We start from the raw sequence: 25,922 nt of genomic DNA, 5'->3' as shown, positions 1-25,922 counted from the left end.
CAAAATACTTGCCTAAAATAACGTGAGAAAAAAATACACCAACAGACAATGTTATTAACATCTATTACATGTAATAAAATAGGCTACTTACCCTAAGTCAACAAAAATGCTCAGACAAAATAATGACTTATTTAAAAATATATGCAAATGACACAACTCCTGTCTCTTCTTTAGTTATTTCTTATTTTTCACACTTGCACCCCGTCGGAAGCTCCCGACAGTCTTTCTTGATATTACACTTTCATCCACGTTTATTTTTCGCTGATCGTGTTTCTTTTACAGTCCTTTCTCCAGTAGGACTTAAAATCCTACAAAAAATATGGACCCGTCAATCAAGCGACAAGTTACTTTACTATGATTTTAGGGGAGGACAGCTATGTTGTTATCAGACATATCAGTTAGGCTGCCGTAATATTTAGAATATATTTAAATAAAAGCTTCAAACTGCAAGACTGTATCCTAAACTGATAACTACAACGGTTATCTAACGACTAAATGGCGATGTGATATTGGCGAAAACTCTTCGTCTCACCCTCGGCTCCCCCTCTCTCGGTTATGGTAGGCACCAGTCGTTGAAATTACTTGTGGAACGGAACGCGAACGCATTCCAAGGTTCTGGTTAGTGATGGGCATTTCGGATCTTTTCAGTGAGCCGGCTCGTTCGTCTTAGCTCAACAAACAGAGCCGGCTCTTTTGGCTCCCAAACGGCTCTTTAATGCAATCTGAACATCATAATAGAATATTGCACCATATCAAAGAAAAATAAATAACAATTTCCAAAACTGCACCATCCCACAAATTGAAATAAATGTAAAAAAGAAGGATGCTATTACACATGTGTATTTAAAGTATAACTTTTTTAATGTATATAAACAAAGTGCATATAAATGTAACAATTCAAAACGAATACAATCTGAACAACATAATAGAATATTGCACCATATCAAAGAAAAATAAATAACAATGTGCAAAACTGCAGCATCCCACTTAAAACATTAAACTGGCCCCTCTTTTCTCCCTCTTCTTTATTGCCATGTTATAACCAGCAGCACACAGCAATGCTGACCATATTTTGCTTTTATGAGAGATTTGCATTCAGAAATGCAAGCTGTCTCACTTTCGAGGGGCTGATGCAGTTTCTTCTCTCAGTAATTATTTGTCCCGTTTTCAAGAAGACCCTCTCAGAGGGAACGGATGTGGCCACAATGCAGAGTCTCCCTGTTATGACTTAAGTAAGCCGTGGGTAGACAGAGGCCTTGTTCTTCCACCAGCTCAGAGGAGGGGCTCCTCCAAATAGGATCGGACCTCCACTATGGCATCTGCTGAGGGATTCCTTTGTTCTGCATCCCCAGTTGCTCTCCTCTCGAACGAGCCGTCAAACAGCATCCAAACAGCAGATGTTTGTGGCACTACTGCTGGTGCTTCTGCTCCATCTGATCCCTCATCTTCCTGTTGCCCTGGTGCCTGAGCCAGCTGACTGCTGGGGCTGTCCCTCCCTGCTGCTGAGGTTATTCTTTGAAGAGCCTCATCAATCGCTCTGGCATCACTGAAGGCTAACTTCTTAAACCTGGGGTCAAGTGCAGCGGTTTCTGATAGCACGTGATTATATTCCATTCTGTGGAACTTTCTGTCCATTGATGAACATAGTGTGTCCATCAACTCTGTCACATGTCCTGTGGTTACATTTGCTTCTCTCTGGCGGCTGGCTGTGATTCGCAGCAGACCCTTAAACAGGAGTATCATTTTTGAGGCTGCTCACATAGCTGAAAAGAGAGAACAGTAACTTATTAGTTCAGGTTCATGTTTTGTCTACTGATACTACATTCTCATCTACTGCTCATATACATATATAATACTGGATTAAATAATGATGTAGTAATAACTGCTTACTGTACCTCTCTCCACTGATCTCCACAGTGACCTGCTCAAAGGGTTCCAGGACTCTGCACACCTCCTCCACCACCTCCCATTCCTCTTGGGTCAGAGCATCAACAGGTGCATTGACAATGGTCAGGGTAGAGATGATGGCATCCTTTGACTCAAGAAACCGCTTCAACATATAAATGTTGAATTCCACAGTGCAGTCTTGTTTAGGCCTCAGCTCAGTCATCCTCATCTGGCGTTGTGTAGACTTTAGCTTTTCAGCACCTACTGTGCTCCTGTGGAAGTATTCCACAGCTGCTTTCACTTTGTCCACAGCGGGCTTCATCACCTTCAGAGCATCTCTTACAATCAGGTTGATTGTGTGGGCAAGACATGGATGATGGGTCCATTTTAACATTTTCATAGCTTTGGTTATGTTAGCTGCATTGTCGCTAACACAACAGACCACTTTTCCATCTACTTGCCATTCTCTGGCCACTCTCAACAGTTCCTCTGCCAAGTTCTCTGAGGTGTGTCTGTCGCTGCACTCAAAGCAGTCCAGGAGACAGCTAGACATCGAAAAATCTTCAATGAAGTACCTGTAACTGACATGTAAGAAGTGGTTAACCTTGATGTCCAGCAGTCAGTGGTAAGGCAAACTGCAGTAGCTTTTTGGACTCCACACTGAAAACTGTGTGCTCTCGTACAGTTATGGAATAAGTGATTTTGAAAGGGTTTTCCTTCTTGGAATTGTGTACGTTGGATTTAAACTATTGCTATAATTTCTAAAACCTATGTCCTCCACGATCAAAAATGTCTGCAAATCGGTGGCAATCATTTTAGCCAATGCAATATCAATTTGGCTTTGTTTTTCTACAGACATTGGCATAAACTGGTCCATAGAAGACTGCATTGCTGTGGGTCGCGGAGTAGGCCTACTTGACTGAGTGGATACATCTCCACGTGTGGAGGTGCTGGCTCCACCACTATCACTAGCAGGCCCGCTAGTGTCTCAAAGCTCCGCTACAGCTAGCTTCACAGTTGGGTGCACAGTTCGCATATGCCGGTGTAGGTTGTGCGTAGAACTGGTTTTATATGTGATTTTGTTTTGGCAAATTCTACACTGTGCTCTAACATTGTCTACATTATTAAAATGCATCCAAATACTACTGTGCTTCCGACTCATTTTCCAGTTGTTGTTTTCACAGCTGTCCTTCCTCTCTCTCCTCGGCTGCTAAGTGTGTGACTGTGAGTGAGTTGGCTCAGCCCTCCCTGTAACGGCCGTCAAAGGGAGTAGACCAAGGCGCAGCGGGTTGAGTGCTCATTTTAAGGCTAACCCTAGCCGTGCAAAAACAACTTCCCACAAGGGACATGTGAAAACAGGGCTACCTAAGTATGACTCCCAATCAGCAACAACGATGTACAGCTGTTCCTGATTGAGAGCCATACCAGGCCAACACAAAGAAATACACAACATAGACAGAGCATAGAACTAAAATACATAGAACATAACCAACAACCCCGGAATACTCTAAACAAACACCCCTCTACATAAACACACATCCCAACAAACCCCGAACCACATAAAACAAACACCCCCCTGTCACGTCCTGACCAAACTACAATAACAAATAACCCCCTTTACTGGTCAGGACGTGACACTCCCTCATGCATCTTTGGTTCATTGGTTGACACTGTGTGTCTGATTGACAGGAACAACAGGTGAGGCTGTTAGTCTGAGCAGACAGTCAAACGAATGTGTGTGCGCTTGAGCGTTTAGGCCTAAATTATTGTATTTATTTTTTGTTCTTTGAATTAGTTAATTCTATTCATTTAAATCTTTTGTATATTCATATCTTAATTTTTTAAAGAGTTTTATAAATAGATTCGGTCATGTCCTGACCATGGTAAGCTGTTATTTTCTATGGTAGAGTAGGTCAGGACGTGACAGGGGGGTTTATTCTATTTCTATGTTGGTTTGTTTGGGATGATCTCCAATTAGAGGCAGCTGGTCCTCGTTGTCTCTAATTGGAGATCATACTTAGGTAGGGGAGTTTCTTCCTGGGTTTTGTGGGTGATTATTTTTGAGTAGTGTTTGTTTCTCCTCTGCGTCACGGTTTGTTGTTTTGTCTATTCAGTTTATTTAGGTATTGCATAGTTTCACAGAGTAAATAAAATGTGGAACGACACACACGGTGCACTTTGGTCCACTTCTTCCTATGACAACCGTGACAGATTCGGGCTCTTCTGATATGCGGGCCGGCTCCTAATGTTCACTTACAAGAGCCGGGTCTTAGAGCCGACTCATTCGCGAATGGCCCATCACTATTACAGATGCAGATATGTTGAGGGGAAAAGCAGCGTGCTATTTGGGGATGTGCCAAAGGATACACACCTTAACTAAAACAGAGAAAGAAAGGCAAAGGATTTCGGGAAGGATGTCAAGGGATACCCGGTTGGAAAGCGAGACTGTAAAGATCGACACCGGACAGGAGAAGCAGGTACGGGGAGTCAAACATTTATTCAGGTACGGACATAGAACACGACAGGAACAGCATCAGCACACGGGAAAACAAGAACATATGACAAACAATCCCAAAGCAGGGAACAGAGCTAGGAAACAGACAGATATAGGGAAATTACACAAGTAATTGAATCCACGTGAGTCCAATGAGCGCTGATGTGCGTGACGGGGAAAGGCAGGTGTGCGTACTGAAGGTGGCTTGAGTGCGTAATGTTGGAGAGTCTGGCGCCCTCGAGTGCCAGAGGAAGGAAGAGCGGGAGCAGGCGTGACAGACAGGGAATGGGGTTTGAAAGAATTTATAGTAGTCAAGAGTGCGAATTACAGTGACATTTGAGGGGTCTCTATTGTGTACATTGCACGAAAAAGGTTTAGGGGCCTAATAATAAATACATTATTTAATGGTAAAAATGCATTTAGTTGCTTTACCCTCTAATAGGCCTACACCACTGCCAGTAACCTACCCTCTCAGATGAAGCAATTTGACACAAATGAACACATGCATAACAGGTAGCCTATATTCAATATAATTATTTAACCTTTCTTTAACTAGGAAAGTCAGTTAAGAACAAATTCTTATTTAGAATGACGGCCTACGAAAAGGCAAAAGGCCTCCTGCAGGGACGGGGGCCTGGGATTAAAAAAATTAAATAAATACAATATAAATATAGGACAAAACACATCACAACAAGAGAGACAACACAAAACTAAATATAGAGAGCCCTAAGACAACAACATAACAAGTCAGCATTACATGACAACACAGCATGCTAGAAACACAACATAACAACAAATTGGTAGCAGCACAACATGGTAGCAGCACAAAACATGGTACAAACATTATTGGGCACAGACAACAGCTCAAAGGTCAAGAAGGTAGAGACAACAATACATCTCACGAAGCAGCCCCAACTGTCAGTAAGAGTGTCCATGATTGAGTCTTTGAATGAATAGATTGAGATAAAACTGTCCAGTTTGAGTGTTTGTTGCAGCTCATTCCAGTCGCTAGCTGCAGCGAACTGAAAAGAGGAGCGACCCAGGGATGTGTGTGCTTTGGGGACTTTGAACAGAATGTGACTGGCAGAACAACTATTGTATGTGGAGGATGAGGGCTGCAGTAGATATCTCAGATAGGGGGGAGTGAGGCCTAAAAGGGTTTATAAATAAGCATCAACCAGTGGGTCTTGCGACGGGTATACAGAGATGAACAGTTTACAGAGGAGTATAGAGTGCAATGATGTGTCCTATAAGGAGCATAGGTGGCAAATCTGATGGCCGAATGGTAAAGAACGTCAAGCCGCTCTAGAGCACCCTTACCTGCCGATCTATAAATTATGTTTCCGTAATCTAGCATGGGTAGGATGGTCATCTGAATCAGGGTTAGTTTGGTAGCTTGGGTGAAAGAGGAGCGAGTACGATAGAGGAAACCAAGTCTAGATTTAACTTTAGCCTGCAGCTTTGATATGTGCTGAGAGATGGACAATGCACCGTCTAGCCATACTCCCAAGTACTTGTATGAGGTGACAACCTCAAGCTCTAAACCCTCAGAGGTAGTAAAAACACCTGTGGGAAGAGGGGCATTCTTCTTACCAAACCACATTACCTTTGTTTTGGAGGTGTTCAGAACAAGGTTAAGGGTAGAGAAAGCTTGTTGGACACTAAGAAAGCTTTGTTGTAGAGCATTTAGCACAACATCCGGGGAGGGGCCAGCTGAGTATACGACTGTATCATCTGCATATAAATGGAAGAGAGAGCTTCCTACTGCCTGAGCTATGTTGTTGATGTAAATTGAGAAGCTCGTGGGGCCTAGGATTGAACCTTGGGGTACTCCCTTGGTGACAGGCAATGGGTGGGACAGTAGATTTGCTGACGTTATACACTGCAATCTTTGAGAGCGGTAGTTAGCAAACCAGGCCAAAGACCCCTCAGAGACACCAATACTCCTTAGCCGGCCCACAAGAATGGAATGGTCTAGCGTATCAAAAGCTTTGGCCAAGTCAATAAAAAGAGCAGCACAATATTGCTTAGAAGCAAGGGCAATGGTGACATCATTGAGGACCTTTAAGGTTGCAGTGACACATCCATAACCTGAGCAGAAACCAGATTGCATACCCGAGAGAATACTACAGACATCAAGAAAGCCAGTCAGATGATTATTGACATGTTTCTCCAACACTTTTGATAAACAGGGTAAAATAGAAATAGGCCTATAACAGTTAGGATCAGCTTGATCTCCCCCTTTAAATAAAATAAGAACTGTGGCTGCCTTCCAAGCAATGGGAACCTCCCCAGAAAGGAGAGGTTCAAAAGTTTGGAGATATGCTTGGTGACGATAGGGGCAGCAAACTTAAAGAGGAAAGGGACTAAACTATCTGACCCAGATGTTTTTGGGGGGGTCAAGTTTAAGGAGCTCGTTTAGCACCTCGGACTCAGGGACTGCCTGCAGGGAGAAACTTTGTAGCGGGGCAGGGGAAAAAGAGGGAAAAGCATCGGGGATAGTCGTGTAACAGTGTAGGTTCCGTCCCCCTCTTCGCCCCAACCTGGGCTCGAACCAGGGACCCTTGCACACATCAACAACTGACACCCACCAAAGCATTGTTACCCATCGCGCCACAAAAGCCGTGGCCCTTGCAACGCAAGGGGAAGCCTTAGTTCAAGTCTCAGAGCGAGTGACGTCACTGATTGAAACGCTATTAGCGCGCACCACCGCTAACTAACTAGCCATTTCACATCGATTACACTCACCCCCCCTTTGACCTCCTCCTTTTCCGCAGCAACCAATGATCCGGGTCAACAGCATCAATGTAACAGTGTAGGTTCCGTCCCTCTCTTCGCCCCAACCCGGGCTCGAACCAGGGACCCTCGCACACATCAAAAACTGACACCCACCGAAGCATCGTTACCCATCGCGCCACAAAAGCCACTGCCCTTGCAACGCAAGGGAAACCCTACTTCAAGTCTCAGAGCGAGTGACGTCACTGATTGAAACGCTATTAGCGCGCACCACCGCCGCTAACTAACTAACTAGCCATTTCACATCAGTTACACTCACCCCCCCTTTGACCTCCTCCTTTTCCGCAGCAACCAATGATCCGGGTCAACAGCATCAATGTAACAGTGTAGGTTCCGTCCCTCTCTTCGCCCCAACCCGGGCTCGAACCAGGGACCCTTGCACACATCAACAACTGACACCCACCGAAGCATCGTTACCCATCGCACCACAAAAGCCACGGCCCTTGCAACGCAAGGGGAACAACCACTTCAGGTCTCAGAGCGAGTGACGTCACTGATTGAAACGCTATTAGCGCACACCACCGCTAACTAACTAGCCATTTCACATCGGTTACACTCGCATTAGAAGGGGTGGGAGATGAGGAAATTTTGGACGGGCAAGGAGGCATGGCTGTGTCTAATAGGAATCCTGACTTAATGAAATGGCGATTAAAGAGCTCAGCCATGTGCTTCTTGTCAGTAACAACCACATCATCAACATTAAGGGACATGGGCAGCTGTGCGGAGAAGGGTTTAGTCTCGAGGTCTTTAACCGTTTTCCAGAACTTCTTGGGGTTAGAGCCACAGAGAGAGAACTGCTCCTTAAAGTAATTAACTTTGACCTTCCGGATAGCATGAGTGCACTTATTTCTCATTTGCCTGAACGATAGCTAGTCAGCTTGAGTATGTGTGTGCCGAGCCTTTCGCCAAATGCAATTCTTGAGGTGGAGTAACTCTGCAAGATCACGGTCAAACCAGGGGCTGAAGCTGTTTTTAATTCTCATTTTCTTTATGTTTGTTAACAATACCACTGAAAATATCAAAAAAGAAGGTCCAAGCGTCTTCGACAGAGGGGATCAAGCTGATTCTATACCATTTTACAGAGGCCAGTTGATGAAGGAAGGCTTGCTCAGTTTTTTAGCAAGCGTCTATGACAAATCACGATAGGTCTTTTCACTGAGCAGCCATTACGAACACAGGCTGTAAAACAGTGATCATTAAGGTCATTACAGAAAACACCCAACTGATACCAATCAGGATTATTTGTGAGGATAACATCAAGGAGAATAGCCTTTCCTGGGTGTTTGGAGTCATACCTTATGGGATTGGTGATAATCTGAGAAAGATTTAGGGAGTCCCATTGCTTTAGGACTTGGTCAGGTGGTTTAAGCATGCCCCAGTTTAGGTCACCTAGTAGGACAAATTCAGACTTAGTGTAAGGGGCCAGGAGAGGGCTTAGGGCAGGTAGGGTACAGGCTGGTGCTGATGGAGGACGATAGCACCCAGCAACAGTCAGAAAAGAGCTATTTAAAGTTTAATGCTTAAAACCAGCAAATCAAATTGTTTGGGGACAGACTTGGTGGAGAAAACCGAGCACTGAAGGTGATCCTTGGTAAAGATTGCCACTCCCCCACCTTTGGAAGATCTGTCTTGCCGAAAAGGTTATAACCAGAAAGGTTAACATCAGTATTCAAAACACTCTTTCTTAACCACATCTCAGTAATGACCAACACATCTGGATTGGAGCTGTGAACCCACACTTTCAATTGATCCATTTTAGGTAATAAGCTTCTAGTGTTAATGTACAGAAAACCCAGGCTTTTACAAGAGCAGAAATCAGTGAAGCAGATATCAGACCACAAGTCAGAATTGGGGCTAGCAACTGTAGATGGAACAGGGTGTACATGCACATTTCCAGATATCATCAACAGTGATACAATCAAGGCACGAGTTGAATCAAAACATGTTTACACCCTAATTCATGAGTTCAATGCTTGGAGTCTTCACAGATCATGTGACATAAAACACTACCTTTCTTTCCTTACATAAATGACATTTATGCCAGAGTTATTTGTAATTATTAAGCATTTAACAATTGAATTAGAACACTGAACTTAAACCCTGTACGATTCCTGGATCTTGGAAAACTCTGAAAATGCACTGTAAGTGTAACTATGCCTACATAAAATGTAATTATGTTCTGTCGTGAAAACAGTTTATGGGCAAACAAATCGAATCCTTCTAACCGAGAGAGTCAACTATAGGCCTACTGTCATTAATGTTGAATGGATTGGATAAGAATTGGTGTCTGGCTGTAGGCTAATTGTCTAGTGCTATTGTCAACCATCATCAGCTGATCCAGGAAAGAAAACAAATGTTGATAGAAAATAATAAAGATAAATAAAATGGTCTACTACTGCTGGCCACGGAACAGAGAACACCAATACCCATGCACACGTGAAAAACAAAGCAATGAGCGCGCTAAACAGTTGACTGACAAGCAAACAATGATAAATCAACGGATAAATCTAATCCATTGGAAAAGGGCTATTTTTATCAAGGGCGCATGGCAAACAAATGGCAAAAATAAGCAAGTACGAAGGGAAATCTATGCGTTTAAAGGAGGTCCGCTGAGGCCGAAATTCAGCACTACTGAATGGATAGGATGTTGGACAGGGAAGACATTGTGCGGCCATGTTTGTTTCATTTGGAAGCTTTTATTTTCATATTTACCACTGTAAAACCTATTTACCACTGCATTTAAACAAATAGGAGAATGGTTAAATTAGCATTATTTAGAGACCATCCCCCAAAGTTGATTTGTGTTGCATTTAGGGGAGCTAATGTCTCATTCAGGGGAGCTGAGGCCCCCCTGGATCCCCCATAATTCGCAGCCTGATAGTAGGCCTACAGAGGTGGTGGTGGAATCGGAACGGTTTGAGATAATGTATTAACGGTTAGGCTACACAACATTTTTCTTCTTGGAGAGAGAAAACATTGATTTGTGTGATTACCATTGGGTATCCAAAACCCAAGACATCTCTCTCACACACAATTAAGTTAGTGACATACCACATACTCTCAGTTCTGTTTCCAGGACGCACCACAAACTCCAGCCAACAGCAGCATCTGACGAGACATCCTTTCAGTTCTCAAAAAAGTGAATGCAATAAAAACCACAAATTGTTCACTTACTGTTGTAAATTCATGTGGATCGTTTAGTGTTTTTATAATCGCTAGGACCCATTTCTCAATACTTAGGCCACTTTTTCAAAACTCTTCACACAGTTCTCCTAACCAACTTCCAGCTTGGCACAGCAGTTAATTTCACATCCAAAATGCACTAAAACTATCAAAACTGTAATGCTTGTCGTTATAAGAAGTGGACCAAGGCGCAGCATGGTAAGTGTTCACGATACTTTATTCAAGAAACACTCAAACAAGAATAACCAAAAGCAACAAACGAAAGCGAACAGTTCCGTCAGGCACAGACACTTAACAGAAAAGAACCTCCCAACAACACAGGTGGAAAACAGGCTGCCTAAGTATGATTCCCAATCAGAGACTGGGAACCACACTCAGCCCAGAAACAAAGAAATAGAAAACATAGACTTCCCCACCCGAGTCACACCCTGACCTAACCAAACAGAGAATAATAAGGATTTCTACGGTCAGGGCGTGACAGTACTCCCAAAGGTGCGGACTCCGGCCACAAACCTGAACCTATAGGGGAGGGTCCGGGTGGGCATCTCCTCTTGGTGGAGGCTCCGGGGCGGGACGCAGATCCCCCTCCGCTTGGGGCTCCCCCCTTTCGTGGAACTGGACCGTGGATCGTCGCCGGAGGCTCCAGACCCTGGATCGTCGCCGGAGAACCCGGACCGTAGATCGTCGCTGGAGGCTCCGGACCGGGGGCCGTCGCTGCAGGCTCCGTGCCATGGATCATCGCTACAGGCTCCGCGCTATGGATCGTCACTGGAGGATTCGTGCCATGGATCGTCGCTGGAGGCTCCGGGCCATGGATCAACGCTGTAGGCTTCGGGCCATGGATTATCACTGGAGGCTTTGTGCCATGGATCATCCCTACAGGCTCTGGGCCATGGATCATCACTGGAGGCTTCTTGCCATGGATTATTACTGGAGGCTCTGGGCCATGGATTATCACTGGAGGCTTCGTGCCATGGATCATCACTACAGGCTCTGGGCCATGGATCATCACTGGAGGCTTCGGACCATGGATCATCACTGGAGGCTGGGTGCGTGGAGCAGGCACAACACGTCCTGGTTGGATACCTACTTTAGCTCGGCAAGTGCAGGGAGCTGGCACAGGCCGCACTGGGATGTGCTGGTGAACTGGGGATACCGTGCGTAGAGCTGGCGCAGGATATCCTGGGCCGAAGAGACGCAGCGGAGACCAGGAGTGCTGAGCCGGCACAATCCGTCCTGGCTGAATGCTCACTCTAGCACGGCAAATGCGGGGCGCAGGCACAGAGCGCACAAGGCGCAGCGTGGTAAGTGTTCATGATACTTTATTCAAGAAACACTCAAACAAGAATAACCAAAAGCAACAAAGTAAAGCGAACAGTTCTGTCAGGCACAGACACTAAACAGAAAATAACCTCCCAACAACACAGGTGGAAAACAGGCTGCCTAAGTATGATTCCCAATCAGAGACAACGATAGACAGCTGCCTCTGATTGGGAACCACACTGGCCTAAAAACAAAGAAACAGAAAACATAGACTTCCCCACCCGAGTCACACCCTGACCTAACCAAACATAGAGAATAATAAGGATCTCTACGGTCAGGGCGTGACACAAAACACTTCATACATGTCTCAAATCAACTCATTCTTCCATAACATTAGCAAAGGTTGTCACCCAACAAGCACACTTTTTCACTCATAAAACAATGACCTAAAAAACACTAACAACAGGTAGCATTACACAATGTTTTCTTTTGTAAAATGTCTTTCAAAAACAAGAATGACACCTCTCTACTGTTTAGAATTCACTGCAGTATATGTTACAGGAATGAATCAGAGATGATACAATATGCTTCAATATGTTTTATGTAATTTTTTGGCTTTGAGTGATTCCAAAATACAAGAATTTCTATATACACCATCTAAATAAAATCAAATGTATTTATATAGCCCTTCTTACATCAGCTGATATCTCAAAGTGCTGTACAGAAACCCAGCCTAAAACCCCAAACAGGAAGCAATGCAGGTGTAGAAGCACGGTGGCTAGGAAAAACTCCCTAGAAAGGCCAAAACCTAGGAAGAAACCTAGAGAGGAACCAGGCTATGAGGGGTGGCCAGTCCTCTTCTGGCTGTGCCGGGTGGAGATTATAACAGAACATGGCCAAGATGTTCATAAATGACCAGCATGGCCAAATAATAATAATCACAGTTGTCGAGGGTGCAACAAGTCAGCACCTCAAGAGTAAATGTCAGTTGGCTTTTCATAGCCGATCATTGAGAGTATCTCTACCGCTCCTGCTGTCTCTAGAGAGTTGAAACAGCAGGTCTGGGACAGGTAGCACGTCCGGTGAACAGGTCAGGTTTTCCATAGCCGCAGGCAGAACAGTTGAAACTGGAGCAGCAGATACCGTAGCATTGCTAGTCAACCCTGTCTTCTGCATTTGGCCACAGGTTCTTATCCATATCACATCTTATGTCATCTTGGGCAATACATCTAGGAAATAATCTTTTGGAATGCCTGGTTCATCCCTGGCAATCTTCTTCCTCTGTCAGCCACTTCTCTATCTCTGGCTGGGTCCATGTTTACATTACAGTACAGCATTATTCCTAAGATATCCCCTTTTGTATAGATGATAATGAAATTGAAAGACTAACACTTGGATAGGTGTTTAGCTACAATGGGAAGCAGCTGTGGTTGGTCTAATTGTTTTGATAGTATTTCCTTTTTAAGATTTGGAATATATTTCAATACGGTATACCTGTAGAAATGTAGCAAATTGCTGTCTTATTACATTTTGTGTTATGTTAGGTTTTGAACTTAAGTTTAACAGTTTTGAAAAGAGTATGTAAACATGTGAAGTTTTGGTGGTGGTTGTGTCTGAGTGAGAAAAGAATTCATGAAATTTGAAAGATGTAGTCATTGAATGCATTTTGTGCCAAAGCAATGAAAAATGATCCACAGTTTAGCCCACATAGACTGCTGTTGTGCTCACTGTGTGAAGAGTTTTGAAAAAGTTACATAAGTACTGAGAAATGGGTCCTAGCAATTGTAAAAAAAAACCTGTAACTGGTCTTATCAGCCTCAAGCAGCAATGATTTGGTTGAAAGGGTTCAATTTGATATCCATAAGTCATGTCCATGCATTAGAATTTGCAGGCAGTTAACATGATCAACCGTGAATTGTAGACCACATGGAAAAGGGAAGCTACAGTATATGCAGCCTACATCTTTCAAACCATTCAACATCCCATTTGTATTTGTATTTATTATGGATCCCCATTAGTGCCTGCCAGGCAGCAGCTACTCTTCCTGGGGTACAGCAACATAAGACAGTTACATACAGTTTAAAATACTACATGACATTACATTTCATAACACCTTACCCAACACATTCAGTGTGTTCCCTCAGGCCACCACATATTTACCATACAACATCCATGTGCACTTGTGTTTAGAGTGCGTGTGTTGTCATGTTTACAGTATGTGTGTCTGTGCCTGTGTGTGTCTCTTCACAGTTGGCGCTTTTCCATAAAGGGTTTTTGTATCTTAAAAAAAAATCTAATTCTACTGCTTGTATCAGTTACCTGATGTGGAATATAGTTCCATGTAGCCATTGCTTTATGTTGTACTGTGCACCTCCCATAGTCTGTTCTTGACTTGGGGATTGTGAAGAGACCTTTGGTGGCATGTCTTGTGGGGTATGCATGGCTGTCCAAGCTGGTGCTAGTAGTTTAAACAGACATCTCGGCGCATTCAGCATGTCAACACTTCTTACAAAAACAAGTAATGATGATGTCAATCTCTCCTCCACTTTGAGGCATGAGAGATTTGCATGCATATTATCAATGTTAGCTCTCTGTGTACATTTAAGGGCCAGCCGTGCTGCCCTGTTCTGAGCCTATTGTGATTTTCTGAGGTCCCTCTTTGTGGCACCTGACCACATGACTGAACAGTAGTCCAGGTGCGACAAAACTAGGGTCTGTAGGACCTGCCTTGTTGATAGTGTTGTTAAAAAGTCAGAGAAGCGCTTTATTATGGACAGACTTCCCCCCTATCTTAGCTACTGTTGTATCAACATGTTTTGACCATAACAGTGTACAATCCAGGGTTACTCCATCCAGGGTTACTCTAAGTCAACTCAACTTGCTCAATTTCCAAATTTTTTATTACAAGATTTAGCTGTGGCTCATACTTTAGTAAATGGTTTGTCTCAAATACAATGCTTTTAGTTTTGGAATATTTAGGACTAACTTATTCCTTGCCACCCAATCTGAAACTAACTGCAGGTCTTTGTTAAGTGTTGCAGTGACTTCACTCACTGTAGTAGCTGACATGTATAGTGTTGAGTCATCTGCATACATAGTCACACTGGCTTTACTCAAGGCCAGTGACATGTCATTAGTAAAGATTGAAAAAAGTAAGGGGCCTAGACAGCTGCCCTGGGGAATTCCTGATTCTAACTGGATTATGTTGGAGGCGCTTCCATTAAAGAACACCCTCTGCGTTCTGTTATACAGGTAACTCTTTATCCACAATATAGCAGGGGGTGTAAAGCCATAACACATACGTTTTTCCATCAGCAGTCTATGATCAATAATGTCAAAAGCCTCACTAAAATTTAACAAAATAGGTCCCACAATCTTTTTATCATCAATTTCTCGCAGCCAATCATCAGTCGTGTGTAAGTGCTGTGGTTTTTGAATGTCCTTCCCTACAAGCGTGCTGAAAATCTGTTGTCAATTTGTTTATAGTAAAATAGCATTGTATCTGGTCAAACACATTTTTTTCTAAAACTTTACTAAAGGTTGGTTTACTGGCTGATTGGTTGGCTATTTGATCCAGTAAAGGGGGCTTTACTATTCTTGGGTACCAAAATTACTTTTGCTTCCTTCCAGGCCTGAGGTCACATACTTTCTAGTAGGCTTAGATTGAAGATGTGGCAATATCGTCCGCTATTATCCTCAGTAATTTTCCATCCAAGTTGTCAAACCCTGGTAGCTTGTCATTGTTCATAGACAACAATCATTTTTTCACTTCTTCCACACTCAATTTACAGAATTCAAAATTACAATGCTATGTTATACTTCGATACTTGGACGTGTAGTGTCAGCATTTGTTGCTGGCATGTCATGCCTAAGTTTGCTAATCTTGCCAATGAAAAAATAATTAAAGTAGTTGGCAATATCAGTGAGTTTTGTGATAAATGAGCCATCTGATTCAATGAATAATGGAGCTGAGTTTGCCTTTTTACCCAAAATTTCATTTAAGCTTCTTAATATCATTCTTTATTTAATTTATCTTTGTTTCTTAGTGTAGTTTATTCTCGTTTTTATTCAGTATAGTAACATGATTTTTCAATTTGCAGCATGTTTGCCAATCGGTTGTGGAGCCAAACTTATTTGCCATTCCTTTTGCCTCATCAATCCACAGGGATTTAACAGTTTTTACAGTCAACTTCCTAATGGGTGAATACTTATTAGTAACTGGGACAAGTAATTTCATAAATGTGTCAAGTGCAGAGTCTGGTTCCTCCTCATTACACACCACAGATCAACAAATATGACCGACCGGCTCGATTCGGTCTTATGTAGCTAAATTTGCAATCGTGTTTTTTACATTGGATAAAAGTAAAGACTCAGAGCTAGAAAATGGTATATACACTACAGTTGAGGAACAATGGGAAAGTAATTCTGCTTTGAAAGTTGATAAACTTGTAACCTCACTTTTGAGAAAATGGCCCTTGAATGTTTTGGTAAACCTACTGGAGAGCTCTTCTTTGTGTACAACCATTCAGCATCGTTTACACCCTCTTAAACTCCTTGAATTCTACCATTATTGGGTTCAAATACAAATTTTGATTTGTGAACAGCCATCCACTATAACCACAATCCGTAAGGCGCAGATAGCTAAATGAGAGAGCAGCAGTGTGATTCACATCAATGCGCTATGTAGATATCAATAATTAGTGAGATCCGTATCGCCGTAGACATCACCACTGCTGTCATCCTTACCGCCAAGCGTTTATTCAAGTTGGATAATCTTTGGATACTGTCAGTAGTCACACCATTGGAAGACAATAAAGGGCACAAGGCGAGACCCAAATGCAGACACAGGAGGCAGATGGTTAAGCTCCAATATTTATTATACCAAAAGGGGTAGGCAAAAGGCAGATCAGGGACAGGCAAGAGTTCATAAACCAGGTCAGAGTCTAAACAGTACCAGGGGATAGGCAGGTTCGAGGTCAGGACAGGCAGGGGTGCAGTGAACATGTCTGAGTCCAAACAGTACAAGGGGATAGGCAGGCTCGAGGTCAGAACAGGCAGAGAGGTCAGGCAGGCGGATTCGGCGTAAGGACAGGCAAGGGTCAAAACCAGGAGGGTTGGAAAAAACAGACTGGGAAAAAAATAGGAGCTAGGAGAAACGCTGGTTGACTTGGGAAAACAAGACAAACTGGCAAAGAGAGACAGGAAACACAAGGATAAATACACCAGGGACTAAAGGGGAAAACAGGAGACACCTGGAGGTGGGTGGAGACAATCACAAAGACAGGTGAAACAGATCAGGGCGTGACAGACATAGCTTGGACTGTAGCCTACAAAAGCCTATTCCTGCTCTTTTCCCAAGGATTATCAAACACATTTGGTGTGTGTCATCATAGTGGTCTCTGATTTGTGGTCAGACTCGCTCAGATGGAACAAACTTAAGCCTTTTTTCAATGTTGATTTGAATGTCATTGAGAAAACAAAGCAGTGTGAAATATTTTTTTTCCGCAAACATCCTTTCTGAATTTAAACGTATCTGTAATCTGATGACAATATTTTTACTGGTAATGTAACTGATCATTTTTTATTTTTTTTATACATTTAATCCGTTGCTCCCCAACCCTGGGAATCCCAGTAGTTGTTGTTGCTAATCTTATTGTTGCTTCTGTTTTTCTGGCAGTGTTTAACAGGTGTAAAGAATTCCCCCAGCACGAATGAGCACGTCCTCATGAGTGCGTGAGTGATTTCCTTTCAGTGTGTTCATGTGACATAAGCTCGCTGATGTCACAGCATGAATCTAAAATGTTATTATAAACTTGGTGGTTTGAGCCCTGAATGCTGATTGGCCGAAACATGTATTTTTACTGCTCTATGTTGGTAACCAGTTTATAATAGCAATAAGGCACCTTGGGGGTTTGTGGTTTAGTGCCAATATACCACGGCTAAGGGCTGTATACATGCACTCTGCGTTGCATCGTGCATCAGAACAGCTCTTAGCCTCTTATATTGGCCATATACCACACCCCCTAAGGGCATAATTGCATAAATAACTGACTGAGTGATGGAGAGAGAAATCGGCCTCAGTGACAATTACTTGAATAGAGCAATGGATGTTTTGTTTATTAATTTTATGACTAAAGTGTCTTATTTGGAATACAAACAAATTATTTCTCTATAGGACTGTCTTTGAGAATTGTCTTTCTATGCCATACTTCAGCTGAACTGCAGTACCGGAAATGCCCTCTGAAGACAGTTGTAGCATCCCGAGTCAGTAGCCTCCCGAGTCAGCTGTTGAACTCAGCTGACCCAACGATATGATCGCAGAGAAACATGCTGATCTAACGACTGATTTCTGATGAAAGTCAGTTCCTCTTAATTGTGGGGCTGCAATGTCTACAACTTCAGAGTAATTTAAACAGGCTAAGCAAGCTTTTTATCTCAGTGAAGGACGTGTTAGCTGCTAGCTAGCTAACTGTGTCAGTAAGCTAGCTAGTTACAACAGTTAGCTACACAGCTGATCAAGTCACTGCACTGCCACTGCGACCAAACTCCTTGCACAGAATTTGTGCAGGAGATTTTTTCTTCTCACAATTGCAAACTATTAAATCACTGCCACAACATTTATAATAATTTAGCTAGCTAGTTATTCTGCCCATTTCATGGAGTCATACGAGGGCGCAGTGATATAAAAAAATCTTGAGTGATGCCATCTGACTTGAGACAATGTCCTCCTGCAGTACTGATCCACCAGACATAGGTTCAAACTGTATTAAAAATCTTTTAAATACTTTATCTGTGCTTGATCGAGCTTTACCTGGCACAATGATACAAATAGAATAGTCTCAAAAGTGCATCAACACCACACCTCTGGCACTCCAGACAGGGCTTAATCTAACGCTCACAAGTATTTGAAAAATATTGAATACTTTTGAATCCCAGGTCAGTATGCTAGACAGGGCTGTAATCCATATAGTGACGATTGGAGCTGCTGCGTCACTCGATACTGTGATAGAACTACGCCTTGAGCTGTATGGTCCACCACCACATCCCTATTGTAATCAACCATGGGGGTGAGAAGGCAGTCTATCATTCTCCAACAGGCACTTCCACATATCCAGGTCAGGTTTATCAAACAAACTTTGGTTCATATTAATGCATTCTCATGGCCTGTTATATCATCTCAACTCTACATATTCAGATTGTTCCGCCAAGGACACTCTTTTCAGTTTGAGTCTGCTATTCCTTGGGGACTGGTCCTATATCCAATAAACTCAAGTATTACACTATATATACAAAAGTATGGGGACACCCCTTCAAAATATGGAATTTGACTATTTCAGTCACACCTGTTGATGGCAGGTGTATAAAATTGACCATACAGCCATGCAATCTCCATAGACAAACATTGGCAGTAGAATGGCCTTACTGAAGAGCTCAGTAACTTTCAATGTGGCACCGTCATAGGATGCCACCTTTCCAACAAGTCAGTAAGTCAAATTTCTGCCCTGCTAGGGCTGCCCCAGTTAACTGTAAGTGCTGTTATTGTGAAGCAACGTAAGCACAATAACTGTTCGTTGGGAGCTTCATGAAATGGGTTTCCATGGCTGACCAGCCATACACAAGCCTAAGATCACCATGCGCAATGCTAAGCATCAGCTGGAGTGGTGTATAGCTCACCGCCATTTGACTCTGGAGCAGAGGAAACACGTTCTCTGGAGTGATGAATCATGCTTCACCATCTGGCAGTCTAATGGCCGAATCTGTGTTTAGCGGATGCCAGGAGAACGCTACCTGTCCAAATGCACAGTGCCAACTGTAAAGTTTGGTGGAGGGGTAATAACGGTCTGGGGCTGTTTTTCATGGTTCGGTTCTGTGCTTCCAACTTTGTGGCAACAGTTTGGGGAAAGCTCTTTCCTGTTTCAGCATGACAATGCTCCCGTGCACAAATTGAGGCCCATACAGAAATGGTTTGTCGAGATCGGTGTGGAAGAACCGATTCGGCCTGCGCTGAGCCCTGACCTCAACCCCATTGGAACACCTTTGGGAAGGATTGGAACGCCGTCTGTAACCCAGGCCTCACTAATGCTATTGTGGCTGAATGGAAGGAAGTCCCTGCAGCAATGTTCCAACATCTAGTGGAAAGCCTTCCCAGAAGAGTGAAGGCTGTTATAGCAGCAAAGGGGGGGACCCATTACATATTAACGGACATTATTTTTTTGAGATGTTCGACGAGCAGGTGTCCACATAATGTTGGTCAAGTAGTGTGTATATATTATTATATGGCACAGTACACTGTCCCATCTCTAGGGACGTCTGTCTAACAAAGAAAAGTCCTGTTTCAGTTCGAGTGTTTGATCTTCTAACCCAAACTCTTACTAGGTCCTACATCACAACAAGATGTTGTTCTTCTGCCAAGCGAATACGCAGTGATCTTAGTCCAGCTGTTCAAAGGTTTCCCTCTATCCCAGTCTCCCTGGGCCTTAAATTCCAGCAAAATATCCTTGTTTTGACCCAACCTCTCTCTTTTTCTGTCTTTGTCTCTCTCTTTCACTCTCATCCTTCACCATTATTTTTTTTAATTAAATGTAATATTTTTTTCTCCAATTTCTATATTTTTTTCCTATAATTTTGTATTCTTTTTGTATATTTTTTCCTTCACATGATCAAAGCAAACTCAAAGTCTGATGGTCACGATCACCTTCATCATCTTTGTATGTTTGACCCTGACTGTCCTGGTCCTTTCTTTGCTGTTTTTTTAGCTGGCGATGGGTTAGATCTTCAGAATATTGGCGCTTCTCTTTCCCTTAGATCTTTGCTCCACTCGATCCCTGATCTTGTTGCAGGGTCCTTTTTAGTCAGTTCAGCTGACCCCCAATTTTTCCGATTTGGTCCGCTCTCTTCTGTTGTATTATTTAGCTCTTCAGAACATGGCCTTTCTTTCAGATGGTTTTGGATGTTGTTCTGGATGGGGTGTCTGACCTGATAACTTTGTGGCCGGCGACCCCTTTTGTGATAGCAAATTCATCAGGGATATCAAATTCATCAAGGACCTCATAACTCGAGATAAAAATAGCATACAAGGAGTTTTACTATGACTTCGGCAGTGCCGGACAAACCAAGTCTTGGGCCCTGGAAATAACATTTTTAAAAGGCCTGCCTCTTGGCATAGGAGAGAACATTTTGCAGTTTAAGCTAATTTCCTTCAATTCTACACATTGTCATGGGGCCAAGAGATTTTGTTGTTGCAGCTTTTAAGCTAATATCCTGACATTCTACACGTTATGCCAAGAGGCAGAGAACTTTGCAGTTTTTAAGCTTAAAGCAAGAGTGCTCAATTGAAACAATAAAGAATCCACTCCGCCTCTGTTTTGATAAAGCTGAGGGATGGGCCTGGAGAAATTTAACCAATCAAATTCATAGACAGAGCTATGGATGCAAGGACTGACCATCCATGATATCAACTTTATAGTTTGAACCATGATTTGAGGCTATAGTGTTTGTTTACAAACATTGGAGTAAAACAAGCTATTTTGAGTTCTGATGGGGCACAACAATCGAACTAAGCTCATGAGGCATTTAAGTCATATTCTTCAAGAATCCATGGGTATATCATGGTATACCATACCCCAAAACAGATGTAGCAACTAAAGATTCTAGTTTAAATTGCAGTGCATTTAGTGTTGATTGAAAGTACGTGAACCCTACAGGGCATGTCATTATTTTGATTAAAAAACAACAACAAAAAAAAAACAATCCTTATCTAAACCCCAATTCGTAATAACTATATTCCAAGTAAATGACAGAAACAAAATATATTTTCATTGTTTATTTAACAAGTGGTTTATTGGTCAAACTCAGATTTGAAATGTGAAAAAATGTGAACCCCCTAGGTCAATAGCAGCGATAACTTGGAGTAAACGTCTCCTATAGCCAGTAATCAGTCTCTGACATCTGTTTTGAGGGATTTTTTTCCCGCTCCTCCAGAACTTAGCCAATTGAGTGAGGTTCGAGGGTTGTCTGGCATGAACTGCCTGCTTCAGGTCCTGCAACAGCCTCTAAATTGGTTTTAGGTCAGGACTTTGACTTGTCCAATCCAAAACAAGTCTTCTTTCTCCTGAGCCATTCTTTGGTTGATTTGCTTGAATGCTTTGTGTCGTTGTCTTGTTGCAAGACCATTTTCGGCCCAGCTTTAGCTCCTTGACTGATGGCATGATGTTCTGTTCAAGAATCTCCTGGTATACCTCAGAATTCCCTTGACTATGTGGAGTCGTCCAGGTCCTGAGGAGGAAAAGCAGCACCATATCTTTACATTCCCACCACCATGCTTGACTGTTGGGATAAGGTTATTTTGGTGGTAGGCAGAGTTGGGTTTTTGCCAAACATAGCGGTGTTGATTGTGACAATAAGGATTGTGACCAATTTTGGACTCATCGGTCCAGAGAATGGACTTCCAGAAACCTTCAGGTTTGTCCCGATGGTCTCTGGCAAAGTTAAGACGGGCATATTAGATATTTTTTGACAGCAGGGGCTTCCTCCTAGCAACCCTCCCATGAATGTCATTTCAATTCAGTGTTATTGTTAAAGCATGCACAGTTACCTGAGATGCAGCAAGGGTGGTCTGCAAATCTCTAGATGTTATGTTTAGGTTGGCTTTTACCTGATTTATTATTGTTCTTGTGGCTCTTGGCGATATTTTGGAAGGGCGTCCACTTCTAAGCTGAGTTGCTATCATGTTAAATACTCTCCATTTTTGTAAATGATTTGCCTCACGGTGGACTGATGGAGCTCAAATCTTTTTGAGATTATTTTATAGCCTTCCCCAGACTGATGAGCTCTCACTACGCTAGTCCTGATGTCCTCTGAGCTCTCCTTTCCTGGTGTGCTTTGCATTCACCTGGATGGGTAACGCCAAACTCACCAGGTTTCTTATCTCTTTATCAGAGTCCCGCCCAAACTCTTACCTAACAATCTCTACTTTGATTGGTTCATTTGGTACCCAATTATTTACCCACCTGATTCTACTTACTTTCTTGATTTAACCAAAGCAACTCTGGGTTCACTTATTTTTGCACCTGCACAAATTCCTTTTTAATTGTGTTCTTCTACACGTATGCTTTCCTTACACCAACGTATGATATTGGTAAATATAAACCTGTTACATCAGATCAAAAAGATGGAATATTATGGTTAAAACCAAAAAAATTCTGTAATTGTACAAGGGGTTCACATACTTTCAAGCAGCACTGTATGTTAAATAAATATGAAGAAAAATTGCGGACCACAAGAAGATAATGCAAGAAGTATTAAGTTAAAACATGGATCATTGGTGGAACACTGAATACCAATATCCCTGTGAGCCTCCCAGGCCCATGTTTCTCAGGGTTAAGAACATCAATTGTTGATTAGTAATATTACATGGTATTCTATTGTATAACACCCTCAATGTATTCCAAGGATCCCTCAGGGAACATGTTTTAAATCTTTGATTAACTATAAATTATAATGTCGGATGTCCTAGCCGTGTCTGAATCCTGGCTTAGGAAGACCACCAAAAACTCTGAAATCTCCATCCCTAACTACAACATTTTCAGACAAGACAGAACAGCTAAAGGGGGTGGTGCTGCAATCTACTGCAGAGATAGCCTGCAGAGTTCTGTCCTACTATCCAGGTCTGTACCCAAACAATTTGAACTTCTACTTTTAAAAATCAACCTCTCTAAAAACAAGTCTCTCACCATTGCCGCCTGCTATAGACCACCCTCTGCTCCCAGCTGTGCTCTGGACACCATATGTGAACTGATTGCCCCCCATCTATCTTCAGAGCTCCTGCTGCTAGGTGACCTAAATTGCGACATGCTTAACACCCCAGCCATCCTATAATCTAAGCTTGATGCCTTCAATCTCACAAATGATCAATGAACCTACCAGGTACCACCCCAAAGCTGTAAACACGGGCACCCTCATAGATATCATCCTAACACCTCTGCTGTTTTCAACCAAGATCTCAGTGATCACTGCCTCATTGCCTGCATCCGTAATGGGTCAGCGGTCAAACAACCTCTACTCATCCCTGTCAAATGCTCCCTGAAACACTTCAGCGAGCAGGTCTTTCTAATCGACCTGGCCCGGGTATCCTGGAAGGATATTGACCTCATCCCTTCAGTAGAGGATGCCTGGTTATTTTTTTTAAATGCCTTCCTCACCATTTTAAATACGCATGCCCCATTCAAGAAATGTAGAACCAGGAACAGATATAGCCCTTGGTTCTCTCCAGACCTGACTGCCCTTAACCAACACAAAAACATCCTATGGTGTTCTGCATTAGCATCGAACAGCCCCCATGATATGCAACTTTTCGGGGAAGTTAGAAACCAATATACACAGGCAGTTAGAAAAGCCAAGGCTAGCTTTTTCAAGCAGAAATCTTCTTCCTGCAACACAAAGTCATAAAAGGTCTGGGACACTGTAAAGTCCTTGGCAAATAAGAGCACCTCCTCCCAGCTGCTCACTGCACTGAGGATAGGAAACTCTGTCACCACCGATAAATCCACTATAATTGAGAATTTCAATAAGCATTTTTCTACGGCTGGCCATGCTTTCCACCTGGCTACCCCTACTCCGGTCAACAGCACTGCACCCACCACAGCAACTCGCCCAAGCCTTCCCCATTTCTCCTTCTCCCAAATCCAGTCAGCTGATGTTCTGAAAGAGCTGCAAAATCTGGACCCCTACAAATCAGCCGGGCTAGACAATCTGGACCCTTTCTTTCTAAAACTATCTGCCCAAATTGTTGCAACCCCTATTACTAGCCTGTTCAACCTCTTTTGTGTCGTCTGAAATTCCCAAAGATTGGAAAGCAGCTGCGGTCATCCCCCTCTTCAAAAGGGGGGGGGGCACTCTTGGCCAAATCTGCTACAGACCTATATCTATCCGACACTGCCTTTCTAAAGTCTTCGAAAGCCAAGTCAACAAACAGACCATTTCGAATCCCACCGCACCTTCTCCGCTATACAATCTGGTTTCAGAGCTGGTCATGGGTGCACCTCAGCCACCCTCAAGGTCCTAAACGATATCTTAACCGCCATCGATAAGAAACAATACTGTGCTGCCGTGTTCATTGACCTGTCCAAGGCTTTCGACTCTGTCAATCCCCACATCCTCATCGGCAGACTCAATAGCCTTGGTTTCTCAAATGATTGCCTCGCCTGGTTCACCAACTGATAGAGTTCACTGTGTCAAATCGGAGGGTCTGTTGTCCGGGCCTCTGGCAGTCTATGGGGGTGCCACAGGGTTCAATTCTTGGGCCAACTCTTTTCTCTGTATACATCAATGATGTCGCTCTTGCTGCTGGTGAGTCTCTTATCCACCTCTACGCAGACGACACCATTCTGTATACTTCTGGCCCTTCTTTGGACACTGTTAACAACCCTCCAGATGAGCTTCAATGCCATACAACTCTCCTTCCGTGGCCTCCGACTGCTCTTAAATACAAGTACAACTAAATGCATGCTCTTCAACCGATCGCTGCCTGCACCTGCCCGCCCGTCCAGCATCACTACTCTGGATGGTTCTGACTTAGGTATTTGTAGTTGTCCACATACTCTAAGTGTCTGGTTAGACTGTAAACTCTCCTTCCAGACTCACATCAAACATCTCCAATCCTAAGTTAAATCTAGAATTGGCTTCCTATTTCGCAACAAAGCATCTTTCAATCATGCTGCCAAACATACCCTCGTAAAACTGACCATCTTGCCGATCCTCGACTTCGGCGATGTCATTTAGAAAATAGCCTCCAATACCCTACTCAATAAATTGGATGCAGTCTATCACAGTGCCATCCGTTTTGTCACCAAAGCCCCATATACTACCCACCACTGCGACCTGTACGCTCTCATTGGCTGGCCCTCTCTTCATACTCGTCGCCAAACCCACTGGCTCTAGGTCATCTACAAGACCCTGCTAGGTAAAGTTCCCCCTTATCTCAGCTCGCTGGTCACCATAGCAGCACCAACCTGTAGCACGCGCTCCAGCAGGTATATCTCTCTGGTCACCCCCAAAGCCAATTTCCTCCTTCGGCCGCCTCTCCTTCCAGTTCTCTGCTGCCAATGACTGGAACGAACTACAAAAATCTCTACAACTGGAAACGCTTATCTCCCTCACTAGCTTTAAGCACCAGCTGTCAGAGCAGCTCACAGATTACTGCACCTGTACATGGCCCATTTATAATTTAGCCCAAACAACTACCTCTTCCCCTACTGTATTTATTTATTTATTTTGCTCCTTTGCACCCCATTATTTCTAC

At 43.2% G+C, this 25,922-nt stretch overlaps 2 protein-coding genes across 8 annotated transcripts in view; both read right to left on the bottom strand.

Moving 5' to 3' along the window:
* The window catches only part of LOC106608986 (protein NDRG2), a 72,419-nt gene that overhangs the window by 35,803 nt on the left and 10,694 nt on the right, over positions 1-25,922 (bottom strand). Inside the window, exon 1 of one of the 7 annotated variants that reach the window (XM_014207296.2) lies at positions 533-569. The exons of 5 other annotated variants lie outside the window; for them this stretch is intronic. The gene's annotated coding sequence lies outside the window, so the exon portion shown is untranslated. One more of the 7 variants, XM_014207293.2, reaches the window with a different exon arrangement.
* LOC123743763 (zinc finger BED domain-containing protein 4-like) lies at positions 949-2,411 on the bottom strand. The gene is made up of 2 exons (XM_045721796.1): positions 1,896-2,411; positions 949-1,763 (listed from the first exon to the last, which is right to left on the bottom strand). Exons 1-2 carry the CDS (start codon positions 2,285-2,287, stop codon positions 1,727-1,729), a joined length of 429 nt encoding a protein of 142 aa, XP_045577752.1. The 5' UTR covers positions 2,288-2,411; the 3' UTR covers positions 949-1,726.

Source organism: Salmo salar, chromosome ssa07 (assembly GCF_905237065.1).
Source record: "Salmo salar chromosome ssa07, Ssal_v3.1, whole genome shotgun sequence".
NCBI classification, from domain to species: Eukaryota; Metazoa; Chordata; class Actinopteri; order Salmoniformes; family Salmonidae; genus Salmo; species Salmo salar.
The sequence above is the reverse complement of the archived record's forward strand: the minus strand, read 5'-3'. Positions and strand labels throughout refer to the sequence as shown.